The sequence below is a fragment of the Microplitis mediator genome, chromosome 7, assembly GCF_029852145.1.
Source record: "Microplitis mediator isolate UGA2020A chromosome 7, iyMicMedi2.1, whole genome shotgun sequence".
NCBI classification, from domain to species: Eukaryota; Metazoa; Arthropoda; class Insecta; order Hymenoptera; family Braconidae; genus Microplitis; species Microplitis mediator.
In genome coordinates, this window is record NC_079975.1 from 21,992,489 (window position 1) to 22,017,760 (window position 25,272).

Below are 25,272 nucleotides of genomic sequence, written 5' to 3' on the forward strand. Positions count from 1 at the left end.
TTACCATCATGAGATAAAATTAACACAGTCTTCAATAAGCGCAGGCTCAATACGTGAAGACGACGTAAAATAGCGCCAGAATAAAAATATTTAAAAATAACTGTTTTTTGTAGAGTAAACGGGCCCTGTTTCTGATACTTGAAAAGTGACAGCTGAGGTTATTATATGATTAATATCAAATTCTATTTGAATAAACGGTATTTTGTATAATAAATTTTTTCTCCTTGTCGGCTTTTTTTGGTAACTGCAAAAGTACCAACCAGGGTAAGTAATTTATTTATAAAAAATAGTGTATTGTGTGACGAGGGGTGAAACAAAACGATTTCAGACCAGGGTGGAGTTAAGTGACACACGATTACGTGCATTGGGACTCAAAGTTTCAGTGACAGCCAGTCAGAAGCAAGTTAAGGGGGAAAGGGATCTGAATTACAAAAACAGAGGATATTTTTGTGATTTTTTTTTTCAGAGTACGTTCGTTATTAAAATTTTTAAAATTTGTGACATTATTAAGCATAATTTCAAGAATATTCTAATAAATTTTCATAAAAAAATATTTAAAAATGAGCCGGTGGTATTGGGGAGAGCCGAGTCACCTCAAAAAAAGTCTCTATGCCGTAGGCAGGATAACTCATGTTTGTGTCATCTGAAATCAAAAAACCAAAAAGATTTCTTTAGTACATAAGTTTATCTTAGATTTGAACGAATGATTTTTTTTTTTTTCAATAACTTCTTATTTTTTAATTAAACAAAAAGAAGAATATTTGGCCAACATCAAAGTTTTTTAATTGCACCTTTACCAAAAATTCAAAAATGAATATTTTGTTTATTCCTATGTTCAAATCCAAGATAAACTTATGTGCTAAAGAAATCTTTTTGGTTTTTTGATTTCACATGAAGCAGTCATGAGTTATCCTGCCTACGGCATGGAAAATTTTATTCTTGAGGTGACTCGTCTCTCCCCTCTACCACTGGCTCATTTTTCAATATTTTTTAATGAAAATTTAGCAGAATATTTTTGGAGTAATGCTTAATAATGTCAGAAATTTTAAGAATTTTAATAACGAAGGTACTTTGAAAAAAAAAATCACAAAAATATCCTCTTTTTTTTTGTATCTCAGATCAGCTTCCCCTTAAACATCAAATTATTTTAAAGGCTTTAATTACTAATTAAAATGATAGGTAATTGTAATGACAAATAACTCTTAACAACAGAAAATATTATTATATGATTTATTGATTATAGATCTCTTCTATACTATTATTAATGTAATTATCATAAAGTAATAATGAACTCGTCATCATAAAATACAAAAACTCGCTGACAAAAATAAGTGACATTAAAAAATAGAAAAAAAAATACATTATCATATTATTTACATAAATAAAAATAAATTCATCAATGACATCGACATTATAAATAATTAAGTAAAAATATTAAAACAATTAATTAGTTTATAATTTCAAAAAATAAAAAATGCTTGTAAATAATTAAAACTTGATTGTAATATTTAAAATTTGTTCATAATAAATGGACCCGTTTTTACGCTATCCAAGTCTTTTGCGATTTTATAAATAAATAGATTTAAAAAACAAGTACAATAAATGTTAAATGTGTATAATTATAATACAAATTTTTTCAAAAATGAGACTTGATAATTTTGCGGGAACTTTTTGGCACAATAGCGATCCCGTTATTATTATTATTTTTTTTGTTCTTGTTTTGTTACTTTAGTTTGTTTGATTGTTAATAAATATATTAATATTATTTACGTTAATTAAAGTCTCATTGAAGTAAAATAATTAAACAGCGCAGCTAAGATTTATTTACGTTTATCATAAACTGCTTATTATATTGAAACAATTGACTCGATTCCACCGTTTTTTTATTAATTCGTACGTTTAAAATAATAATAATAATAATAATAATAATAATAATAATAATGCTTAAAAATTTATATCGTGTATATTATTATGTACATGTTATATTAAATATCATGAACGTATGTACTGTATAATAATATTTTATTAATTTTATTAAATGTATTAATAAAATTAACGTAACATCTCGTGTAAAAAAAATTTTTGAAAGTCGTTTATTTTAAACTTTTGAACCTGACACAATGACCAACTTTTTTACCCTCAAATGCATAATTTTTTATGTCCATTTGAAAAAAATTATGTGTAGTAAAAAGTGTTACTCATAAAAAGAAGTTTTACAAATAAATGCACAGTAATGTAGATCTACATTACTGTGCATTTAAAAAATAAGTCTATTCTCGATGCACAGGTGACATATTTTTTTTTTAAAGCAAAGGCGCATGATATTTTCATTAGAATATTAGGCTGTATCCTACAAATGAATTTAAGGGATAATGCCAACCAATTTTCAATGAAATTTATTTCACGAACAAACATTGGAAGCCTAAAATAGTCTTTAGAGTTTTTTAAAACCTTAACATAGGGCTAAAAATTTCTTATTGCCAAAAATACTAATTCGTCGACGAGAAAAATTGTTTTAAAATTCTCATTTATTCTACGAGTGCAACAAAGATATTTTTCTGAGTGAGAAAGAGTTCCAGTGACGTTTCCCCTTATGGGTTAAATATTTTTTAAACTTTTGTAAAGTAAGAGACTCAGTACCTAATCAGATAATTAGTACCCGATTACTCCATGTATTTGAATACTGATATTTAGTAAAATTTAGTCAATAAGACACCCAGTACCCGATCAGGGAACTAGTGTCCGATCACTCATGTATTTCTATATGTATATTTACTAAGTAGATCTACAAATTCATGGAGAAATCGGGTACTAGTTCCCTGATTGGGTACAAGGTCAACTAGTACTGTATTATACTCTTCTATATTTTTTAAGAGTTTCCATTAAAAATGATAAATTTTATAATTTTTTTCAGTGCACGCGCAGAAAAAACTGATTCTCAATTATAGTATCCAGTAATTAAAAGGGTCTGAACTTTTTTCTCTATCAAACTCAAGTTGACGAATGTTACCATCCCTGTGGCACTTGCGCAGTACATGGAAACTGTCCACGTTTTTCTCTTAAGCAATTGAACATTTTTAGACTATAGAGCAATGCATCGAACCTCGTTCTTAATTTTTCATTTAGAGGATTTTTTTGACAGTAAAACTTTAACGAAAATTACTACAGACCCTCCTCTTAATTAATTTGTCCCTTGAATTTTGAAAAATTACAAAAAGTTGGTCGTTGTGTCGCGTTTTGAATTTAAAAGACTCGACATTTTTTCAAAAATTTTTTTTCACGGAATATGTGTATATAATTTGTTAACTATTATTCATTTGTTTTGTTTTAATTGCAATTAAAAGTCCCATATCATTCATACATTTATATTCACTACAATATTAAATATTTTTAATTACTTATTATAATAATATTGCAATTATGAATTTAAACTTTTTTTTATAGTTAGGATTTGTCATAATAATTAAAACAAAAACAAAAAAACAATAATAATAATAACAATTATTTAAATCAGATTTTAAGAGCGCAGCTGCATGGAAGATTGACTAGGCTTGTAGTTAAATAAAACCCGCCGTTTTATAAAATTGATCAATTTAAAATTATTTATAGACATCGTTTTTTTTTTTCCTTGCAAATGGCACAGATGCAAAAATTATGGAATGTAAGTTTATACCGATAAAATATATGTGTCAAACATCAACAACATCATTGTCATAATTGAAATTTGAATCGCGTAAAAATGATGTTCGTCTAAGCTTAAAATTAATCCGGTTGTCTTCATCCTTTTTCGGTACTTGCTCCTGTAAGTAATTAAATTATTAATTATAAATTTACAAATATTTATATGGTAATTTATCTTTAGACACCGGAGTATGAAATTTTGATGACAGGAAAATAATAAATAATTTTAAAAATAAACAGAACAAAATTAAACAAAATCCTAAGAGAGCAGACTGCTATGGATTAGGGTGGGCCGAAAATACGTTTTTTTTTTTAATTTTTATTATTAATACCAAAAATATTTTTCTTTGTACAAAAAAAAAGTTTTTCGGAAAACAAAAAAAATTTTAGGTCGATATCTTAGGCTCGCCAAATCCCGTTAAAGTTAGAAGGTGTTTAAAAATTTTTTTCCAACATATTTTGATCGGAAATTTAATTCTCTACATAAAAGTTGCTATAATAAAATTACGTCAAGTTGATAGTTACTGAGATAATTGCAATTTTGTTCTAAAAAATATAATTTTTCAAAATATTATCACTTTTTCAGGGTAAAATATGAATTTTATCATATGAATTTCATGGAAAATCAAATTTCTTACAAAATTGGTCTTCTGGTAAAAACTTGAAATTTATAGTTATTCAGAAACTGGCAGTTTTATGTTCAGATAGTCACATTTATCGTTATTTGGTGGTTTTCATCAAGAATTGCTATTATCTTTGTAACTATCAACTTTGAATAAATTTTTATTAGGTCTGTTTTTTAGAAAATTGAATTTCCTACGAAATTTTTATGATAAAATTTATTTTTGACCCTGAAAAAGTAATAATATCTTTAAAAATTTCATTTTTTAGAGCAAAATTGCAATTATCTGAGTAACTATCAACTTTACGTAATTTTATTGTAGAACCTTTTTTGTAGAGAATCAAATTTTCGATCAAAATGTGTTGGAAAAAAAAATTTTAGACAACTTCTAACTTTAGCGGGATTTGGCGAGCCTAAGATATCGACCTATAATTTTTTTTGATTTCCGAAAAATTTTTTTTTTGTACGAGGAAAAATATTTTTGGTATTAATAATGAAAATTCAAAAAAAGCGGATTTTCGGCCCACCCTTCTATGGATACCGACGTAAAAAATTGGGTGGTGAATTGGTCCAAGTACAGAATCTTAAACTAGTCGACGAAATTTCTACAGAAGTCTTCTTGGTAGTTAGTAAAGATTTTAATAAGGAATTAAATTTAAATTGTATTTAATATAATCTGTAATAAAATAATCAGTGCTAAGAAAGAAAAACCTAATCTTACTGCTAAACAAGTGAACATGTCATTCCCAGAAACTAAGATCTACATAAATCACTGTCAACCAACGCAATTGCATCAGTTCAGGGATCTCGTCATCAAGGCTTTTCCACAAATTATGCGCAAACACATTTGGATTGCTAATGGTGCTGCCTGCATTAAAAAATCGCAAAATGATCGACCGATTAGGATTCTTCCGTCCACGGATTTGCAAAAACTCAGCATATAAATGTTCGGGTCTTCTGTTCCCTGACGGTTTTGAATCACCCTGGAAACACCCTGGAATCACGGTGGTTACACGGTGCACTCACCGTGATTCTACGTGCACCGGTCGTGAGTGTAGAAATCATTATAATTACATCGATTATTATAAGATCTCGTTTATAGAGATCGTGTTCAACAGATTTTGTCCTGGGGAAATTTTGTCATGGGGAGATTTCGTCGCTGTAGTGTCAAGGAGTAACGGCTGGGTGGGTTATCCAATGCGTTATTGAAGAACTAACTAACTAACGTAGTGACTGTGGGTTGCCCCTTTATATAAACAATTAATGAATTACAAAAATTACTGGGATTTAATTATGAATGATATGTAAAAATTTTAAAATGCAGACAGCGTAAATAAATAAATGAATAAATAAATAAAACAAACAAAAAAAAAAAAATACCTTGTTTACTGTACGATCAACAGAACGATGAAGTACTGATCTCCATGCAATGGGTATGGATTCCTCTAAAATAATATAAAAAAAAAACAAATAGCAAAATAATATTTAAATAAAAATGAAAGCGAGGAGTACTAATAAAATAATTTAAATAATAATAATAATAATAAAATGTATATGGGGTAGATGTACCGTTTTTGGCCACTTTATGACCAGTTTTGGACACGAAAAATTTAAGGCCATTCTTAGACAGTGGCCCCACTTTTTAAAAATTTTCAATGACTCAACTGACACAAGTGTATCAAAATTTTATCAATTAATTAAAAAAAATTAAAGCATTAATAGAAAAAAGAACAATTCCGCTGTCATAGATTTTTAAAAAAATTACTTACAGTTGATATCAATTGGGATAAAATTTATTTTACAAATTTCCTTTAACTCTTAATTGATAACAATTGTAAGTAATTATTTTTTAGCCAATTAATTAAATATTAATACGGTTATGACTGATGAGTCATTGCATATTTTTAAAAAGTGGCGGCACTGTCTGAGAAAACCCTTAAATAAAATAATTTGTAACAGACGCAAAGACAATTTTTAAAATTTTTTCAAAGATACTTTTATCCCATGGTCAAAAATAAAACGGAAATTTTATTTTATCCTTCTTCATAAATTAAAATAAAGTATTAAATGTCCAAAAATGGAGCAGTTGCCACTTGCTACTTGTACCCTAATTCTACAGATAATAATTTTCCAAGTACCGTTTTCTTTACGATCTGTTTTTCCTTTATTCAAACTTGCGGCAAGTTCTCTGACAGATCGTTTCTCAACAGTGCTACTACTTAATGAGCTCGCAGTACTACTTGCTGAAAGTGTAGGCGGTAAAGAAGCCGGTCCACTAACTCCACTGTCAGTTGACTCATCCAGCGCATCACCTGAGTCTGGGGTATTTCCTGCCGATGTATTTGGACTCGAACCGTCACTTAATAAATTATTAAATTCACCTGAATAAATAAAAATAAATTACAAATAAAATAAACATTGATTTAAAATACAATTAAATTAAAAAATTACCTGATTTTCTATCCCCAGTCATGCTCCATGGTCGTGGTTTTGGTGCAGTAGCTGGTGGTAAAGGTTTACTACTTCTCGCAGTATTAATACTTGAACTACTTCTAGACTGTTCTCCACTAAGATTATAATTTATTTTACTTGAGGCTTTAAAAGAACTAGCATTAGATTGCTGCTTATTTTGATCATTGGACGGACAAATTTCCGAGTGTGTTGTATTTAATGCGCTTCGAGTTTCTTGGATAGATGATGAAATCGATCGGAATTTATTCGTCGGTTGGCCGCTTATTAATTTTTCGTTGTCTATAGAGGTACTTAAAATACTACTGCCGTGGCTTCTAATTGATGATTTATGATTATCACCCGCTGCAATAGCATCCGGTGATATTTCTGGAGTATCATTACTCGATAATTCACGTGACAGACGCGTAGTTGGTGTTGACAAAGGACTTCCAGATGTTGATACCGTGTGAATCCCTCGGATTTTTCGAGAATCCGGTTCTTGAGACTGTGAATTTTCAGCAGCACTTCGACGTGCTAATGGCGAGGCAGTTAACGGCGTATCACCTTGTGAACGACGACCAGCAAGCGGAGAAAATTTTTCAAAATTATCACTAGACCGTGAACGTGGTGTAGGCTCAAGAAGAGTCTTAAGAATAGGCGAACTGCAACCATGAGGTTTTTTATCTGTCTCTGGTTGAAAACTACGTTGGCTTGTTAATGATAAATTAGGACTACCGTCAGTCGGAAATGTATGCAAAGAACTGTAAAATAAATATATATTAATTTATAATTATTAATAATAATCATTTTTTTAGGTGCCGCGAGAAAATATCCCGGACTAAATAACCGCACGACAAAATATCCGCTGACAAAAATATCCTTAAGAAAAATTTATTACATACTAGAATATGGATCAGTGATCTGGTCTCCATCTACAGATTTGATGATCAATACACTGGAAAGAATGCAATATAAGTTCTGCAAAACCTTATTGTATCGCAACAGGCATATAAATGACGCTGTCACAGGACGAGGTGCGAAGGATACGCAGACTAAATGACTTGAAATATCGGCGGCAAATAGCTGACCTGACCTTCTTTTTCAAGCTATCCAATGGATTAATAGATTCCCCGGAAATCATGAATGATTTCGAGTTTATACCAAACGCGCTGAATCTCAGGCAATGCAGGATCCTAAAAACCACCAAATCCAACAAAAACTATGTGATAAATGGACCTAAGAATAGGATATGCAATCTAGTCAACTCTCTGCATAATGATGTCAACTTCTTCCAGGGGTCATACCAGAATTTTCGCTCTTGCATTAGAAAACGATTATTAAAATACTAGCTGATCACACACTGTAACTTTCAAGCAACCAATTTTCTCTATTTTCTTTCACACACAGTTAAATTCAATATTGTATAACAATCTAGCCCTATTGGCAGTGTTACAATTCTACTCACAACATCTCTACTCAAGGGAAGTAGATACAACTCTACTCACTCACAACTTTACTCAGCCTCAACTCTACTTAACAGTTTTTTTTACTCAGGTTTAACTCTACATTTTATCGATAGGCTAAAATACGTGAGTAGAGTTGAGGCTGAGTAAAGTTGTGAGTGAGTAGAGTTATATTTAATTCCTTTGAGTAGAGATGTTGTGAGTAGAATTGTAACACTGCCGCCCTATTATCTCATAAATTGTATATTATATTATAATTAACTAATGTTAAGATGATGTATAGTCCCGATTGGCGTAATAAATAAATAAATAGCATACAGGTAATGGTCTAGAAGTGGGGCTCTACCTACTTATGGCAATAAAAATACTTGTATGAGGAATTTATATTTTGTCAACTGATTCTTAATTTTCCGGATATTTTGTCGCAGTTATTTTGTCTTCGGATAGTTTGTTACTGAACCAATTTTTATTACCTATCATCGCTAGTTGGAGAAATAAGAGGAGTTGTTGGTGTAGTAGGTCGAAAAAATACATCAAGACCTTCTCCAAGACCCAGAGAACCTCTTGGTACGTCTGTGCGTAACATAGGTCGTGACGGAGCACGAGTTTTTGTTCGTCGTGGTCGAGATTTAACGAGATGCTGCAATTGCTGTCCCGTATTATTAGGAAGCTCAGATATTGAATCCAATGATTCAGTCAATGAATGTTCATTTTCTGAAATGGCTAAATAAAATATTGAGTTATTTTTATTACTTAAAATTATCAACTGATATTTATTATTTAAATAAATAAATAAAATTACTTTCAGTATTGTCTTTTGGTAAACTAGGCAGTAAATCTGGAATGTCATCAGCTGAAAGTCCTTCAACAGAATCGACCACTGACTTTGGACGTAATTTTCTTCCATGCAAATTTTTACGTTTATTGGACAAGTGTGGGGTGGCCTAAACAAATCAATTAAATTATTAATATTAATTAATAAATAATATTGTTACAGATAAAACAAACTTACTCATTAACAATAATAATTAATAAAATACTTAATTATTTACTTACGAGATTTAAATAATCCAACTTCTGTTAGCGTTTTACAGAAAAATAAATAATTTAATAAATTAAAGATAGAAAGACTCTGGTCAGAAAGTTGGTGTCAATTAGTTGCGATCAATTTGACGACAACTTAAGTCTTTGTAACTGTTGACTACAAGTTTTACGAATAATTCAAATTTTTGTCAGAAAAAACTAGAGCTCAGATACGAATCAACGTGTAAAATAAAAATAAAAATTCAACATTTAAAAGCTGCTCAGTTTTATATTCGTATCAAGTAATTTTTTCAAATTTTCATCTACAAATAAATCGACAATTTTCGAATTATTCGATCTACGCACACTCCTAGTTACGAATTTTCCGTCAATAGGACGTCAAATTTCGCCACCAACTTTCTCAGAGTTGACATCCAGCAGTCGCTTGTCATCAAGAAAATAAATAAATAATAAAATATAAAATTACCATAGGAGATTGATCGTCTGACGGATGTTGAGAATTTATTGAGCTGCCAATAAATAAGTCCGAAGGTGTTGCGTACTCATGCGCCATATCGGAATCTTGGTACGAATCTCTTTTAATTTTATCCGCATGATCGACAGCAGAAATTTTATTAGCGAGACCGTAGCCATTATCGGAACTGATGCCAATGCTCATGCTTCCTCCTATTCCAATTACACTGCCACTGCTTGTTGAACTGACACTCGGCCGTAAAACATCTGGCGTACTGCAGCGTGTCCTATCATGAGTGTCTCCTATCAAGGTTTTATAACTACGCGACAGCGATTCAATGACTTCGTCTGTTATCCTGTCAGAAATATGAGCAGCAACTGCGAGATTAAGTTCATTTATTCTGTTGACAATATCAGTGCCCGCTTGTTCGACAATTGCGCTGTGAATAAATTCACCGGTTAACTGATTCTTGCCTCTGCAGACATTACGCAGATCATCCTCAACAGATATCGGCTCGCTTTCATCACCGCGAGTTACCGTCTGTGACATAACCGTAGGGCAGTGATCGTTTGCGCATTTAATGATCGCTTCTAATGAGTCTTGCAAATAATCCGTAACATTTTTATACAAACTATCAGCTATTTCTTTAAGTCTCACTTCAATAGGATTATTTTCATCCCGTCGTTGCAGAACTTCATGAAGCCGCGGCAACAATTGCTTTGAATTATCGGCATCTTGGATTAAACCGGTCGCGTGATTGATGTCATTATTTGCATCACAACTTTCAGCAGCTAGTGTTTTAATAGTATCCTGAGTTTGTACGACTAATCTATCAACAACTTGCTGGGTTGAACTTAACAAAAAACCCTGCTGGAGTCTGAATGCCTGACCTGGACTATATTTACAAGGTGTGACATTTCTCTGAAGCATATCTTGAATTTTCTTAGCCAACTGTTCAGCTTTTTCGGCGGATATTTTCATACAGGGTTGGAGATCGTAAATTGGAAAGGGCATGTGCCGTACACTGTAATTTTTTTCCAGAGCATGGACGATATCTGAATATCCTTGTAGTGTTATATTATTTTTATCATAAATTATTGTCTTGAGATGATTATTTATTTGCAGAGCTTTTGCTAGAAGACGTGCGCCAGGATCTCCTATTTGATTACCGCTTATGTCAAGGGTATGAAGACACGTGTTACTTCCTAAAGCATTTATTAGGCTGTAGAGATCACTTTTAAGTCGGGAGTCTGGTATATACAGTGACTGTAAAACACAATCGTCTTCTTGTATCATCTGTACCAGAGCGTCCATCACAACCGCAATATTTTTACTTTTCATACCGACGGTATTTCTTCCCATGTACAAATGTTTCAATGATTTATTTTTACCAATCGCGGTGATAACTTGAGCTAAATCAACGTCCATATTACTGTCGGATATATCAAGTGAAGCGAGACAACGCACACCATGAATACATGATTCGAGAACATGCGCTCCCAGTGATCCTAAATTATTACCGCTCATATCCAGTTCAAGGCCAACGGTACTCTCATTGCATGCAAGACCCAGCAAGAGATGTTTCAATGCTTCCAATGGTAATTTGCAGTACGAAATATTTAAATACTTAAGCGACAAGGTCGCCGTAAAAAATTGTTTAAAACTAGGAGGTATTTCTTTGGTTTTTTTACTTGTAAATGAATTCCGTGCTACATTTAAATGGACTAGATTGGTAGCACAGCCACGTAGTAAAGCACCGAATAAACACTCAAGTGTTGTATCTGTGCCAGCAAGATCTAGATGAGTTAAACTATTGGGTTGAGCCAAAAAATTACATAGATTATTAATGTCGTCTTTTAAGGTATTCTCCGATAAATTTAAATAACGTAAACTAGTTGGCATACTTCGATTTAAACTTAACGCATGAGCTATTTGTGCAATTCCTTTACCCGTTAATCCGCAGTGGGATAAATTTAATTTTTGCATCCCTTTGGGTAATTTACCGATACCTGGACTACCACTTAGATGACTGCCTTGGGTTAATTTAGCGACGATAGCACACAGGCTTGCGGCTCCTTTGTCCTCGATCATGTTATTTGATAAATCAATAGTGTGCAATACTGTGTTACTATTAGCTATAAGTGCAAGTGATAGTTTGTGCGCAAAATCCCATTTCAGGCCTAGATTATCTAAATAAATTTCTTGGAGTGAAAGAGATCGGCGTACGACGTGGAGTAAACGTTCGAGGCACTCATGGCTCAATTTTAAATGGGACACTCGTAATTTAGTGAACCAGGTATTGTATTCCAATGCTGATATTATTGGTACCAAATCTTTTTGCTCCAAGTGATCAAAGTCACGAAGATTTAATTCTCTAGTGTCGTGTGATAAATAAATAGTATCTACGTCCCATGTTACCTCTTCACGATATTGAACACAATGTAAATCACACATGCAGGCATATTGAGTTGAAAAACCACCACATGGCCCAGTTGTTCTTGTTGCTTCGGTACTACGTGCCAATTCACTGCCGCGAATACTCTGCAATCTGCTAGCCGGTATCACATCTATTTTACGTATCACGTAATTTAATGGTACTGTCGGAAATATATTTCGTATAGCTGTGTGCAATGCTTCGATCATTGCGTCTACTTCGGTTGTGTCTGTACCGCCTACACCTGTTGTTGTAAAGTTGTAAGTTCTTTCCCCGGCTGTGAGACATAATTGGTTTGATCTTCTTGACTCAACTGATGTTATTTCTAAATAATGGAAGTGACAATCAATCTGGAATTTTTTTAAATAATTTAATTATTATTGATAATATTTTTATTGCACCAGCATTGAAACTCTGTTTAAGTGTCTAGAGCCAGATGAAACAGCAAAAAAAATTAGTAACTGGATCGAAGTCTACCTCTGAGTAGACGCGACTTCTCAGATGATAATCGAAAAATATAATCAAGTGACTAAGGGTGGACATTAACCGGATGTATGATCAAAGATTCTTATGGCGCGTGGGATCTAACCACAGCCACTACGAGTTTATATCTCAGGAAATAAAGAGACTCTGGCCGAAGAGGACTTGGAGAGTTTTCTGTTCTGATAAACAGGTTGCAATGGGACAAAATAGAAAGACGCAACCTGACTGAAGGCTTTTGTAATTTAAATTCTGATACTTGTCATTTGTTTAATAGTAATTTCAGACCATTGATTTTATTTATGTAAATGACAGTTCTGTGATTAAGTTTTATGAAAATTAATGTGAATAATAAATAGTATTTATAGTTTCTGCTGAATCATAAATGGAAAATGAAAATTGACGCTTACGCTAATAGTTGATCAGACCATTGGTCTTAAATTAAAGGGGAAAGGGGTCTGAGATACAAAAAAAAGAGGATATTTTTGTGATTTTTTTTTTCAGAGTACCTTCGTTATTAAAATTCTTAAAATTTGTGACATTATTGAGAATAATTTCAAGAATATTCTGATAAATTTTCATAAAGAAATATTGAAAAATAAGCCAGTGGTAGTGGGGAGAGACGAGTCACCACAAACAAAAGTCTCCATGCCGTAGGCAGGAAAACTCATGACTGCTTTATCTGAAATAAAAAAACCACAAAGATTTCTTTAGTACATAAGTTAATCTTGGATTTGAACGAAGGAATTTTTTTCCATAACTACTCATTTTTTAATTAAACAAAGGAAGAATTTTTGGCGAAAATCAGAGTTTTTTGATTGCACCTTTACCAAAAACTTCAAAAATGTATATTTTGTTTATTCCTTCGTTCAAATCCAAGATAAACTCAAGTACTACAGAAATCTTTTTGGTTTTTTGATTTCAAATGAGACAGTCATAAGTTATCCTACCTACGGCATGGAGACTTCTTTTAGGTGACTCGTCTCTCCCCTCTACCACTGGCTTATTTTTCAATATTTTTTCATGAAAATTTATCAGAATATTCTTGAAATGATGCTCAATAATGTCACAAATTTTGAGAATCTTAATAACGAAGGTACTCTGAAAAAAAAATCACAAAAATATCCTCTTTTTTTTGTATCTCAGACCTCTTTTCCTTTAACTTGCTACTGACTGGCTGTCACTGAAACTTTGAGTTCCAATGCACGTAATCGTGTGTAACTCAGAATGAAACATGATTTCCACCTGCGGGTGATGTCACTCAACTTTACCCTGGTCTGAAATCGTTTTGTTTTACCCCTCGTCACACACTACACTATTTTTTATAAATAAATTACTCACCCTGGTTGGTACTTTTGCAGTTAACAAAAAAAGTCGACAAGGAGAAAAAACCTTCAATTAAAAATAAATAGATGATTATCATTAATATATTAAATAAATAATTTACAACATATTTAAAAAGTATTAATTTTAAATTACCAAAACCCGGTTTTCTTGCTTGTCTGGTTTCGTCTCGAGCTTAACAACATTTTTTAATAAAATTTTTACATGTTTACCAAGTAAAGATTTTACTGATTCTGAAATAATTTAATTGAAATATTTTAGTATTCAACTCAAAATCAATATAAATATAAAAAAAAAAATAGGTTAATAATATATGTTACCATTCAAATCTTTAGTAAGTTGGGATCGAGTTGACATGTTGTCTGTAACAGTTTAACTTTTAAAATTTAAAATTTAAAATAACATTCACATTTCTAATATTTATAAATGGCACGTATGCTTTTATTGAAAAACATTCCGATAAGTTGATTGTACATGACAGATTGCACCTTTATTAAGATGAATAATTACTGGAGATGAAAATTTATCGGCAGCCATATTGTAAAATAGTTGCCCGCGACAAGTGAATTTAATGTTAAAAAATTTATTTGTGTTACTTATTATTGTTTATTCATAATGACCTAATTTATTAGAGTGGTTTATATTTGAAATAAATAAACAAGGCACAAGTTTCTAAAATACTTTCTCGAAACTGACAATCAATTAACAAACACACGGTAAAAGTTCATTGACAATTTTCCCACATTGCAGAGTCGACGTTCGGCGACTCATCGATGGGTAACGTCTAAATAAATATATGTAATAACATCCTAAGGGTAACATTCCATGTAACGCGTTTAGTTTCCAACGAAATTGTCAACTGTCATTATTATTCTGAGTGATGATAAACCACCGGAATACAGTGGAATTTATCTGCATTAATTTTTTTTATATTAATTATTTATTTTCATTCATTTTTATGTTCTATTGTTTAATTTTTTTTTTTTTTTTTATTAATAGTCGACTTGAAATTTTTGATCTTACGAATCCATCATTTGTTCATTGTCATCAAGAATAATAATGATCGAAGTTATAATGAATGTAGCAGACGAGACATTTTATAAATTTTAAATAAATGAATTCAAATAATGAAATTTAAAAAAAGGGCGCGTACTAATTTTTCATTTATCTAAATTTGTTTATTCAAAAATTTAAAAATTGACAACTTTCTTTTTATAAAAATTAAAAAAATTTTGAATATATTAGTGCGGCAAAATTTAAAATTTTTTAAATGTAAATGTAATGTAATTTATATGTTACATTAAATTCAATTCCACATTCCATGTTCAAAACTTGCATCTTGTTGATATGTCATCTCTCCCTCTCAATCTTACCCACTTTTTGTTAATTTTATTTTACGTTCTCTATATTTATAGGCTGTAATTTCTGTACTTTGACCAGTTTATTTTAACAATAAATTATTACTAGAGTATTTACTTTTTATATAATTATGCATATTTTTACAAGAAAAGTTTTAAAATTAGGATTAATACAACAAATATCCAAAAGAAATTACTCAGCTGCTGGAAATTTAATCACTGTAACAAAAAACGATACAACAAGTAAATAATTTCTTTTTTTTTTTTAATTATTTTATCGATTAAAACTGAAGTACATCAAATATAAGTATTATTGTTATGTGTTGATCTGAATGATTAAGTTGAAGAATAATGCACTCAGATTATTGTAATCTATCTGTTTTTAATTACGGGACGTCATTGCACATAAATATATGATAGTAAAGTTAGATGAGTGTGAATGTAGCAGACAGTAGACGAATTAATAAATAGAGGAAATAATTAATGAAACAAAATTTTTAAAAAATGCACATTTAAAAAATTTTGAAATTAATAAGCATTGAAAGTGCATTTTATTCAAACGTTATTTTTTAAATTATTTACTGTATTTAATGAATGCGAATGTAACAGACATCAGACAAATTTAAAATTATTAATAAACTGAGTAAATAATTAATAAAATGAAGTTTTAAAAAATGCGCATTTTTAAAATTTTCAAATTAGTAAGTGCATTTTTTTAAGTATTTTTAAAAAAATTATTTACCCTATTTATTTATAATTTTAAATTTGTCTGATGTCTGCTCCATTTACACTCGTAAAGTTAGCGGACATCTGACAATTTTAAAAACTGAAATAATAAATTAAAATAAAAAAATCCATGTTTAGAAAATTAAAAATTCAGTACATGCATTTTTTAAAATTTTATTATTTTAATTATTTAATTTTTTTATATGTAATTAAAAAATTTTCGTATGTCTGGTACATTTACATGAGTGTGAATGTAGCAGACAATTGGATGTTTTTGAAATTTTACAATAAATGAATAAAATGTAAGAACTTAGAGTAAAAATTAAAAAATGCATATTTAGATAAAAACCTGGTCCTTATTTCCCTCCAACTTAATTGTTATTAAAAGTTGATAGACAAAATCATAATGGATTAAATATAAATATAAAAGAGTATGAATGTAGCAGACAAATTTAAAATTTTAAATAAATAGAGTAAATAATTGATAAAATAAAATTTTGAAAAATGCGTATTTAAAAAATTTTAAAATTAATAAGTGCATTTCAAAATAAATATTATTTTTTTAATTATTTGTCTGATGTCTGTTACATTCACACTCGTAAATATAATAATTTAACTATTTTATAATAGAAATTTTTTTCAATTTTTTACAATGGCTGTCAAAATTTCAGTAAAATATTCATATAAATTTTACTCCTTTACATATTTGATAACAACTCGAATAATTTTTAAAAATCTCTCGCCGAAATTTTTCTTTTTTCAATTAATGCTTTAATTTTTTTGTAATTAATGAATTAACAAAATTTTAATTTGCTCATGACAGTTGAAAGTCACTGCATATTTTTGAAAAATGGGGGCACTGTCTGAGAATGCCCTTAAATAAATATAAAAAATTATGAATAATTTATTTATATCTTAAGAATTTAAATTAATTTCAGATACAAGTATCTTATCATTGGCAAGGCCACCAGTTAATGGTCTCAACCTTGAATTACTTACTGAATTTAATGATTCCTTAAAAAAAATAGTTAAAGATGGTAGCAAAGGTGTCATTATTACGTCATCTTTACCAACAATATTTTCGGGTGGCTTAGATATCATGGAAATGTTTAAGCCAGATATGAAAAGAGCTAGACAATTTTGGGAACAATTGCAAGAAACTTGGTTTACTCTTTATAGTTTGAGTATACCAACTGCTGCAGCAATAAATGTATGATAATATACATATATTTATTAACATTAATAATAGTTTTTTGGTAAAAAAAATGTATTATAGGGATCGAGTCCAGCTGGGGGCTGTTTAACAGCAATGAGCTGCGAGTATCGAGTATTTGTTGATGGTAAACATGCTATTGGATTAAATGAAACAAAACTTGGTATCGTAGCACCTTCGTGGTTTCGAGAAATTTATGTATCAACAATCGGATATCGACAAGCAGAACTAGCATTACTGCAGTAAGTACTCTATCGAAAAATCCATGTGCTCTCTAAACATGAATTAGTGAAAATAAGTGGATATTCAACAATTCCAAGTGCAAACCGAACCACTAATTTCAAAAAGTGGTTCAGTTGGCACTCAGAATTAGTGAATATTCACTTATTCCACTTATTCATGTTTAGGGAGTGGGAATTCAGCTTAGATTCTCATATAGTTTCTTATAGGAATTCAGAAATTCAAGTTCCTGTATGTATTTTTTGTATAGAAATTCAGATACCCATAGTTTTCTATGTGAATTTCCTATATGGGAATCCAGGTATTCATAGTTTGCCATATGAATTTCCTGTATGGGAATCCAGGTATCTACAGCTTTCCATGTGAATTTTCTATATGAGAATTCAGGTACCGATATTTTCCTATGTGAATTTCCTATATGGAAATCCAGGTACCTACAGTTTTCCATGCGGATTATCTATATGGGAATTTGAGTATCTACAGTTCCCTATGTGAAATCCCTATATGGAAATCCATGTATTCATAGTTTTCCATATGAATTTCCTATATGGAAATCAAGGTACCTACAGTTTTCCATGCGGATTTTCAATATGGGAATTTAAGTGCCTACAGTTCCCTATGTGAAATCCCTATATGGAAATCCAGGTATTCATAGTTTGCTATATGAATTTCCTGTATGGGAATCCATGTATCTACAGTTTTCCATGTGAATTTCCTATATGGGAACCCAGGTATCCATAGTGTCCTTCATAAATTTAATACATGGGAATTCAGGTATCCATAGTTTCCTGTATGGATTTCCTACATGGAAATCCAGATATCCACAGTTTCCTATACAGGAATCCAGATACTCATACTTTCTTACATGAATTTCTATGGATTCCTATACAAAATCCTACATGAATTTTTTTTAGAGGGTAATCAATAATACAATATTATTAACCAATTAATTAACAAATAAATTTATTCTAAGAATTATGTGTTAATAACAGAGGTACCCTATTTCCACCAAAACGAGCACTCGAAATCGGTTTGGTTGATGAGCTTGCTGCTGATAAAGACGAAGCAATTTCAAAATGCCAGAAATATATTGATTCATATGCTCGTATCCCTGGTAAGGATGGATAAAAAAATAATTAAATACTATACTAATTAAATTATATTTATTACTTTAGCTGTAGGCAGATACGCAACCAAAATGGATTTTAGAACTGAGTTAATTGAGCGGCTGAAAAAAAATCGTGAAGCAGATACTTCACGTTTTTTGAATTTTATTTCTCAGCCTAAAGTACAAGTTGCACTTGAATTATATATTAAAAGTTTGAAAGAAAAAAAGTAATTAAAAAAAATTAATTATTGTTAAAGTTATGGTATTTTTTATAAAAATGAAATTTAATATTTTTTATCAATATATCGTTGACTTTTGTACTGTTTTTATAAAGTGAACTATAAATATTTGTATATTTAAAAAATAAAAAATTATTTACATTTAAAATGGATGTTATCCTTCAAGAGCAGCCGCAACATCTAGTGCAAATGAGTCATTAATGTAGAAGTGATTATGCATTTGTTCTCGTTGGAATTGCAAAAAATGGGAAATTTCTAGTATCCGTTGGCGGTGACGAAGATTTTCTTGCCTTGAAATATATAAAGAAATAAATAATTATGTTATATATAATTTATCTAAAGTTTAATGAATTGAACTTACGTGATAAAGTCATTTAATAATTCTTCAAGCCAAAGATTTATTCGTTCAATTGTACTGTCTTCACGATTATCAATTGTCTGGTATAATAAATAGAAGTTAATATATATTTTATTCATGAAAATCATATATTATAAACCTTTAAAATATATCGCGTTACTAATTCCAAAAGGACAAATTTTTATTCGCCCTTTTGGCTTTAGGGAACTTCCTAAAGCCAAAAAGAAGTATAATTTTTTTGAACTCAAAATTATACGAGTCAAAAAAAAAATATTTAAAAAAATTGCATCTATAGTTTATTTGATTTTCTGTACATGCATATTTTTAGTTTTTTTTTTTTTTTGTAATCTACTTTTTGAAAAAAAAATCCGAAAATTGCTAATTGTCTGTTAACTTCATGATCATTATAATTCAAGTCATGCGCTCTTTAAGCTTTCAAAATTTTGAGTTTTTTATTTGTAGCTCTATAATAAGTCTACTCAGAAAAAAAAGATTTCTTGGCGCAAGAATTTTTGTTTTCAATTTAAAATGCGAAAAATTTCTTAGAATAAGTAAAAATTTTCTTGAGGTGAATAAAACTTTTTTGCGCCAAGAAATCTATTTTTTTTATGAATGTGAATGTAGTAGACACCAGACAAATTTAAAATTATAAATAAATAGAGTAAATAACTTAAAAAATTCACTGTGAAAAATTCCCAACAGATTTTACTATGGGTGCATAGTAACACCGGACTATAAGAAAACTGGTACAAAATTTACAAGTGTCTCATAGTAATCGTATGCGCATAGGCCACAATCGTGTAGTCTGCGCATACGTTTACTATGGGACATTTGTAAATTTTGAATCAGTTTTCTTATAGTCCGGTGTTACTATGTACCCATAGTAAAATTTGTTGGGAACTTTTCACAGTGTAATATTTATAAAAAATGCACTTATGAATTTTCAAATTTTTAAAATGCGCATTTTTTTTAAATTCAATTTTATTAATTTTTTACTCTATTTATTAATAATTTGAAATTTGTCTGATGTCTGCTACATTTATACTCATATTATTTCTGTGTACCAAACATAAGATTGGCAATGAAAAAAAAAATCAAAAGCCCTATTAACTTTAGGAAGTTCCCTAAAATGTTCGTCCTTTTGGACTTGAGGCTGGGCCGTACCCAAGAAATTTGCAACTTTCATATTTATATGAATTAATTAATTGATTATCACAGCAATTTTTTTAGCTTCCGAAAAAAAGTGTAAGATGAACTTCTTAAATTTGATAATTTTTTAGGTACAGCCTATCCTTAACGCGATATTAATTTGCTGACCTGTATATGAATATCATGAGAAGCGATTAAAGTATTATTCAAAATATCAACGTCGCCACAAATATTAACAAGATGTAAAGGCATAGTTGATTCATCTCCAATACTAGCTATGTAATTATTAATGACAACATTAATTGCGCCACGATATTCAAGTAAAATATCACGCATTTGAGAAAACGTTTTACGAACAAATTCCACGAATGAATCTTTTAAATCAGTCATATTTATTTTAAATATTTCATAAATATCCTCTATTTGTTCATGCAAAACAACTTGGCTGTACATGAGTTTTGTCCACATATTTGATAAACTTTCGTTGAATTCCTTAGCGAGTTCTTGAGCTTTAATCATTTTCACATCAATTTTAATATCCTGCTCGTTTGATAATTGGTTATCTACAGACTGAGCTACTAAGCTATCAAACTTTTTAAAGATTTCATTTCTTTCTGCTTTGATAGTCTCAATTGTTCTTAAAAATATATGAAAGCGAGATTAATTTATGATTATTATTGAAAATATAGTTTGTGAAGAGTAATAACTTACTGTCTGGCTTCATCGCGGACAGTTTCGCGAGCTTTTTCGACAACTGAATTAAATTCCGCATGCTCTTTAGCTCTTAGAGAATGTTGATCTATTCCAAATTTATATAATTCGTGACAAACTATTGAAAATTTTTGTTTATATTCTTCGAAAACGGTAAAAGTTTCGTCATTTATATTTTTAAGTACCGTACCATCTATTAAAAAAAAAAAATTTGAATCTTTTGTGGGTATGTGTGTTAAAAACGGTGGGTATTAAATTTTTTGTGGGGATTATTTAGTGTTAAATTAAGATATTTCACTGTGTTACTTTGAAATTTTAAATGGATCTACTATTTAACAGTTTAAAAGTGTTACTTGGTACGAAAATTAAAATTATCAACATTTATTAAGTGTTACTTTAAAATTAACACAAAATTTATGATAAAAAGTAAATCGATAGTCGCGGAAGAATTATTAGAAAAATGAAAGTGAAATCGACATTTTATAAATGTCAATTTAACTTAAAAATTTTTTTTATTAATATATTTAATTTACCATTTAGTAAAAGCTGGAATTTTTATCATACTAATAAAAAATATTTAGTTATAATTTCGAATTATTTAATGTAATGTTAAAATTATTTTTTCGCTAAATAGAAATGTGTTTTTGTTTTTTTAAAATAAATTAATTGATTTACTATTTGCAACTGCTATTAAATATTACGTGATTTTTTTTTAAATCTTGACTCTGATAAAAAGATTATTTACTATCAAACAATAGTTTAATGTTAAATAATAATTGTTGTGACTGTTGATAATCTCAAAATAATATATAAATTATCTTTACTGAATATCCATTCTACAAAAATAAAGTGTAAAAGTTAACATTTTTTTGTGTTGCCACTGACATTTAAAAAGTGTTAAATTAACTTCTCGTATTACTCGAATTTTGTGCTGAGATTTTAACACAAATTTTGAGTTTAAATTCAACCCAAATAGTCTGTGTTAAAAAATTACACAAATATTGTATAGACCATTTTTAACACACAAATTATGTTGACTTTAACACAATATTTTTTACTGTGTAGTCAGAATAACTTCCTAGGACCTCAAAATTTCAAGATCTGATAAAATCTCGATTTTTGAAAATTGGTCTGAAACCAAAAACTCCTTTTTTTTTGAAAATTTTAAATTTTCATAGCGGGAAATTAGAAAAATATCAAATTTTCTTATGTAAAATAACTATTGACAAAATTCAAGGATTACCTTCGTCATATTTGAATATGAGTTCAAAAAATTCATCCCCATCTAGCTGGTCAACAAAACATAATGAATCGTTAGCCATTTTTTTTTCTAATGCAAGTTTCTGATCCATTTCATTTTTTATAATCGCTTCTTCTTCTTCGACTTTAAAAATAGCCTGTCTATCAAATTGTTAATTAAAATACTAATATTAATTTCGAAGCTTATTTAAAAAAGATAATAAATATAAAGTGAATAAGAGCTTACTGATGCATTTGAGTGCAACGATTTCGTTTATCTTCACTTATTAATACGTATGAGAAATAAATAACTTGGGGTAAAAATGCCACAAGATAATCATTATAATTTTCTTTTTTAGTACAAGGATTTCCTGTCATGTTTACGCTTCGTAAATATTTGAATTTTCTTAAATATAAAACCTTGAAAATAAATAATTCATATTTAATTAAAACAAAATATCATTTTTTATTAAAAAAATTTTACATACGTGGTCCCATTTGTCGATTTTGTTATCAGCGATACTAAAAATTTTAAGATTAACTAAATTATCAATATTTTCAATTTCATTTATTTTATTTCCAGCAAGAATAAGAATTTCTAATTTTATCAAATGATTTAAATTTTCCATTTTCGTAATTCGATTGAATGAAAGATCAAGCTCTTGAAGTTTTATCAAAGCATCGAGATTTTCAATTTTGTCAATAATATTATGTGACAGTGTGAGTTTTGTTAAATTTTTCATTATCCAAAGATGATCAATTTTCAAAATCTCTAAATTGTTTCATATAAATAATATCAAAATTAAATTATCATATTTCATGAACAAAATTATGAAATGAGCGTGAAGGTAACAGGAGACATTTTATACACTGTAAAAAGTGCGGTGTTAAAAATGGACTCGTTTTAACTCCGCCCGGTGTAAAAATGAAATTACACCAGTGTAGGAGGAGTAATTCACCGGTGTTAAAAATACCGGTGTTAAAGCGAGGTAAACGGTGTAAAAGCGGAGTAAAACCGGTGTAAAAGCGGAATAAATAGCGTCCGCTTGGAGTATTAATTTTAAAGATTATAAAACACAAAAAATGTCAGTTCTTTATGAAAATTAATAAAAAATCTAATTTATTAACAAGTATAGTGATCGAGTAAGTAAAAATATTCACCAAGTAAAATATTTTGACACCGGTCTAGAATATTTACACCGGTGGCGGCGTTATTTTCACACCGCTTTCGGGGGTAAATTTAACACCGATAATTTTAACATCTACACCGCTTGGATTTACCCCGGTGATTTTTTACAGTGTAAATTTTAAATAAATAAATTTAAAAAAATTCGCTTACGGATTTTTCATTTATCTAAACACGCATTTTAAAATTTTTATTCTACTTACATTTTATTTATTAATTCAAAAATTTAAAAAATTCTCCTGTCGATTACATTCACACTCATAATATTTAATAAAATAATAAATTACTGGAAAATTCAATGCGTATTTCCGTGACTTCATCCAGTTTAATTCCATCTTGACGAAAAAGTCGACCCCGTTCACCTTTCGGCGCTTGTTCGATAATTAAATTTACAAGGTTGCTGTAATTTATAACACCAGGTACATCTTCAATTGGAGTAAAGTAATCATTAGTACTTAGATTTTTATTATCATTCAATTTTGACATTGCATTTGAATTTGTAATTCATAATAAATATGGATGACATTTATTATATACTAGTAAACAGCAGGTGTCAAAATAAATTTGAATCGGGTATCTAAGCAACCATAATGTAATTATTTGTATATATATATATATATAGGGCGTGTTCAGAAATACACTCTGGAGAACAAAAATTACCTACCCAGGTGTGATTAGTACCTATGTAATGTTAAATCGCACCTCTGGTTCGACTTGAGGATATTTCTGAACGCAGGAGTTGAATATTTCTCTTCCAGAGTGTGTTTCTGAACACGCCCATATATATATATATATACAAATATGCGCATGTGTTAAATAAAAACACTATGGATCATGACGAAAAAAAATTGAGGCCGTTCTCAGACATTGCCCCACTATTTAAAAATTTTTAATGATTTTCAATTTTAATGACCGAATTCAAATTTCAAAAATAAATTTAAAAAAAATTAAAGCATTGATGGAAAAAAAGACAATTTTCCTGAGGTATAGATTTTCAAAAATGACACAGTTGAAACCAGTTGGTCGTCAAACGAAATTTGGGAAATAAATTTCAGTAAAATCTTCATGTTAATTTTATAATTTGAATTTTCAAATTTTGGCGGCTAAAATTTATTTAACAAATTTCGTTCGACTCCTAATTGATAACGACTGCAAGTAAATTTTTTTAAATTCTATATTTTGATGAAATTGCAACGCTGTCCTTTTTTCAATCAAGGACTTTTTTCAATTCCAAAAGGACTTAAATTTTTATATGCTCTTTTGGATTTAGGAAGCTCTCTAAACCCAAAATGACGTATGATTTATTTTTCATTGCAAAAAAAAAATAGTATTAGAAGGCAAAAGGTGTAATGATGAATGCTGAAGATGTCAAAGCCAGTTTAGAGATCATGAAATTATCCGAAAGACGCGTACTAACAGATTTAACCTTCTTTTTCAAGGCAGTAAACAATATGATTGATTCTCCAGAAATATTGTCAGATGTCAAGTTCAACATCCCGAATAAGAATCTAAGGGAAAGTAGACTTTTAGAAGTACCTTACTCCAATAAGTCATTTACACAAAACGGACCCAGGAACAGAATATTTGGACTAGTCAATGAATACTCAAAAACTGTTAATTTCTTTGGTGGGTCTCTTAATTCATTCAAAAAGTCAATTCAAGTGGAAATGGAAACTAGAGTGAAAACTGAGTCCAACAACTAGGAATGATTAAAATATTCAAATACTGTTATTTTTTCGCCGGAAAACAGCGTTAATTTTAACTTGCTTCTA

At 29.7% G+C, this 25,272-nt stretch overlaps 3 protein-coding genes across 6 annotated transcripts; 1 reads left to right on the forward strand and 2 right to left on the reverse strand.

Moving 5' to 3' along the window:
* Positions 1-1,230: 1,230 nt before the first annotated feature.
* LOC130671875 (F-actin-uncapping protein LRRC16A) lies at positions 1,231-14,749 on the reverse strand. Of its 3 annotated transcripts, XM_057475985.1 has the most exons (11): positions 14,294-14,749; positions 14,109-14,206; positions 13,971-14,021; positions 9,728-12,499; positions 9,274-9,294; positions 9,020-9,161; positions 8,691-8,940; positions 6,755-7,515; positions 6,442-6,684; positions 5,684-5,748; positions 1,231-3,800 (listed from the first exon to the last, which is right to left on the reverse strand). In XM_057475985.1, exons 1-11 carry the CDS (start codon positions 14,328-14,330, stop codon positions 3,690-3,692), a joined length of 4,551 nt encoding a protein of 1,516 aa, XP_057331968.1. In that variant the 5' UTR covers positions 14,331-14,749; the 3' UTR covers positions 1,231-3,689. The 3 variants fall into 3 exon arrangements, with proteins under 3 accessions (XP_057331968.1, XP_057331971.1, XP_057331970.1); XM_057475988.1 differs by lacking the exon at positions 5,684-5,748; XM_057475987.1 differs by lacking the exon at positions 9,274-9,294 and having other exon boundaries at positions 1,232-3,800.
* A 606-nt stretch (positions 14,750-15,355) lies between these two features.
* LOC130671878 (enoyl-CoA delta isomerase 1, mitochondrial-like) lies at positions 15,356-18,965 on the forward strand. The gene is made up of 5 exons (XM_057475997.1): positions 15,356-15,574; positions 16,996-17,267; positions 17,334-17,512; positions 18,503-18,624; positions 18,686-18,965. The coding sequence occupies exons 1-5, from the start codon at positions 15,463-15,465 to the stop codon at positions 18,847-18,849; spliced, it is 849 nt and encodes a 282-aa protein (XP_057331980.1). The 5' UTR covers positions 15,356-15,462; the 3' UTR covers positions 18,850-18,965.
* LOC130671877 (dynein regulatory complex subunit 3-like) lies at positions 18,886-24,256 on the reverse strand. 2 transcript variants are annotated; one of them, XM_057475994.1, is made up of 9 exons: positions 24,165-24,256; positions 23,788-24,077; positions 22,803-23,086; positions 22,562-22,734; positions 22,319-22,476; positions 21,076-21,268; positions 20,533-21,001; positions 19,219-19,295; positions 18,886-19,147 (listed from the first exon to the last, which is right to left on the reverse strand). In XM_057475994.1, exons 2-9 carry the CDS (start codon positions 23,984-23,986, stop codon positions 19,012-19,014), a joined length of 1,689 nt encoding a protein of 562 aa, XP_057331977.1. In that variant the 5' UTR covers positions 23,987-24,077; positions 24,165-24,256; the 3' UTR covers positions 18,886-19,011. The 2 variants fall into 2 exon arrangements, with proteins under 2 accessions (XP_057331977.1, XP_057331978.1); XM_057475995.1 differs by lacking the exon at positions 24,165-24,256 and having other exon boundaries at positions 23,704-23,905.
* Between the last annotated feature and the right edge of the window lie 1,016 nt (positions 24,257-25,272).

Excerpts from the sequence above, each read along its gene's own strand:
- LOC130671875 (XM_057475985.1), bottom strand. The coding sequence starts at position 14,330 with ATGTCAACTCGATCCCAACTTACTAAAGATTTGAATG. Across the intron at positions 14,022-14,108 it reads AGCAAGAAAACCGGGTTTTG|GTTTTTTCTCCTTGTCGACT; the intron begins GTAATTTAAAAT and ends TTTTAATTGAAG. Across the intron at positions 3,801-5,683 it reads TTGATCGTACAGTAAACAAG|GAGCAAGTACCGAAAAAGGA; the intron begins GTATTTTTTTTT and ends AATTACTTACAG.
- LOC130671878 (XM_057475997.1), top strand. The coding sequence starts at position 15,463 with ATGCATATTTTTACAAGAAAAGTTTTAAAATTAGGATTAATACAACAA. Across the intron at positions 17,513-18,502 it reads GCAGAACTAGCATTACTGCA|AGGTACCCTATTTCCACCAA; the intron begins GTAAGTACTCTA and ends TGTTAATAACAG. Across the intron at positions 18,625-18,685 it reads TTCATATGCTCGTATCCCTG|CTGTAGGCAGATACGCAACC; the intron begins GTAAGGATGGAT and ends TTATTACTTTAG.
- LOC130671877 (XM_057475994.1), bottom strand. The coding sequence starts at position 23,986 with ATGTCAAAATTGAATGATAATAAAAATCTAAGTACTAATGATTACTTT. Across the intron at positions 22,477-22,561 it reads CGTTGCACTCAAATGCATCA|ACAGGCTATTTTTAAAGTCG; the intron begins GTAAGCTCTTAT and ends ACAATTTGATAG. Across the intron at positions 19,148-19,218 it reads TTATTAAATGACTTTATCAC|GCAAGAAAATCTTCGTCACC; the intron begins GTAAGTTCAATT and ends ATATATTTCAAG.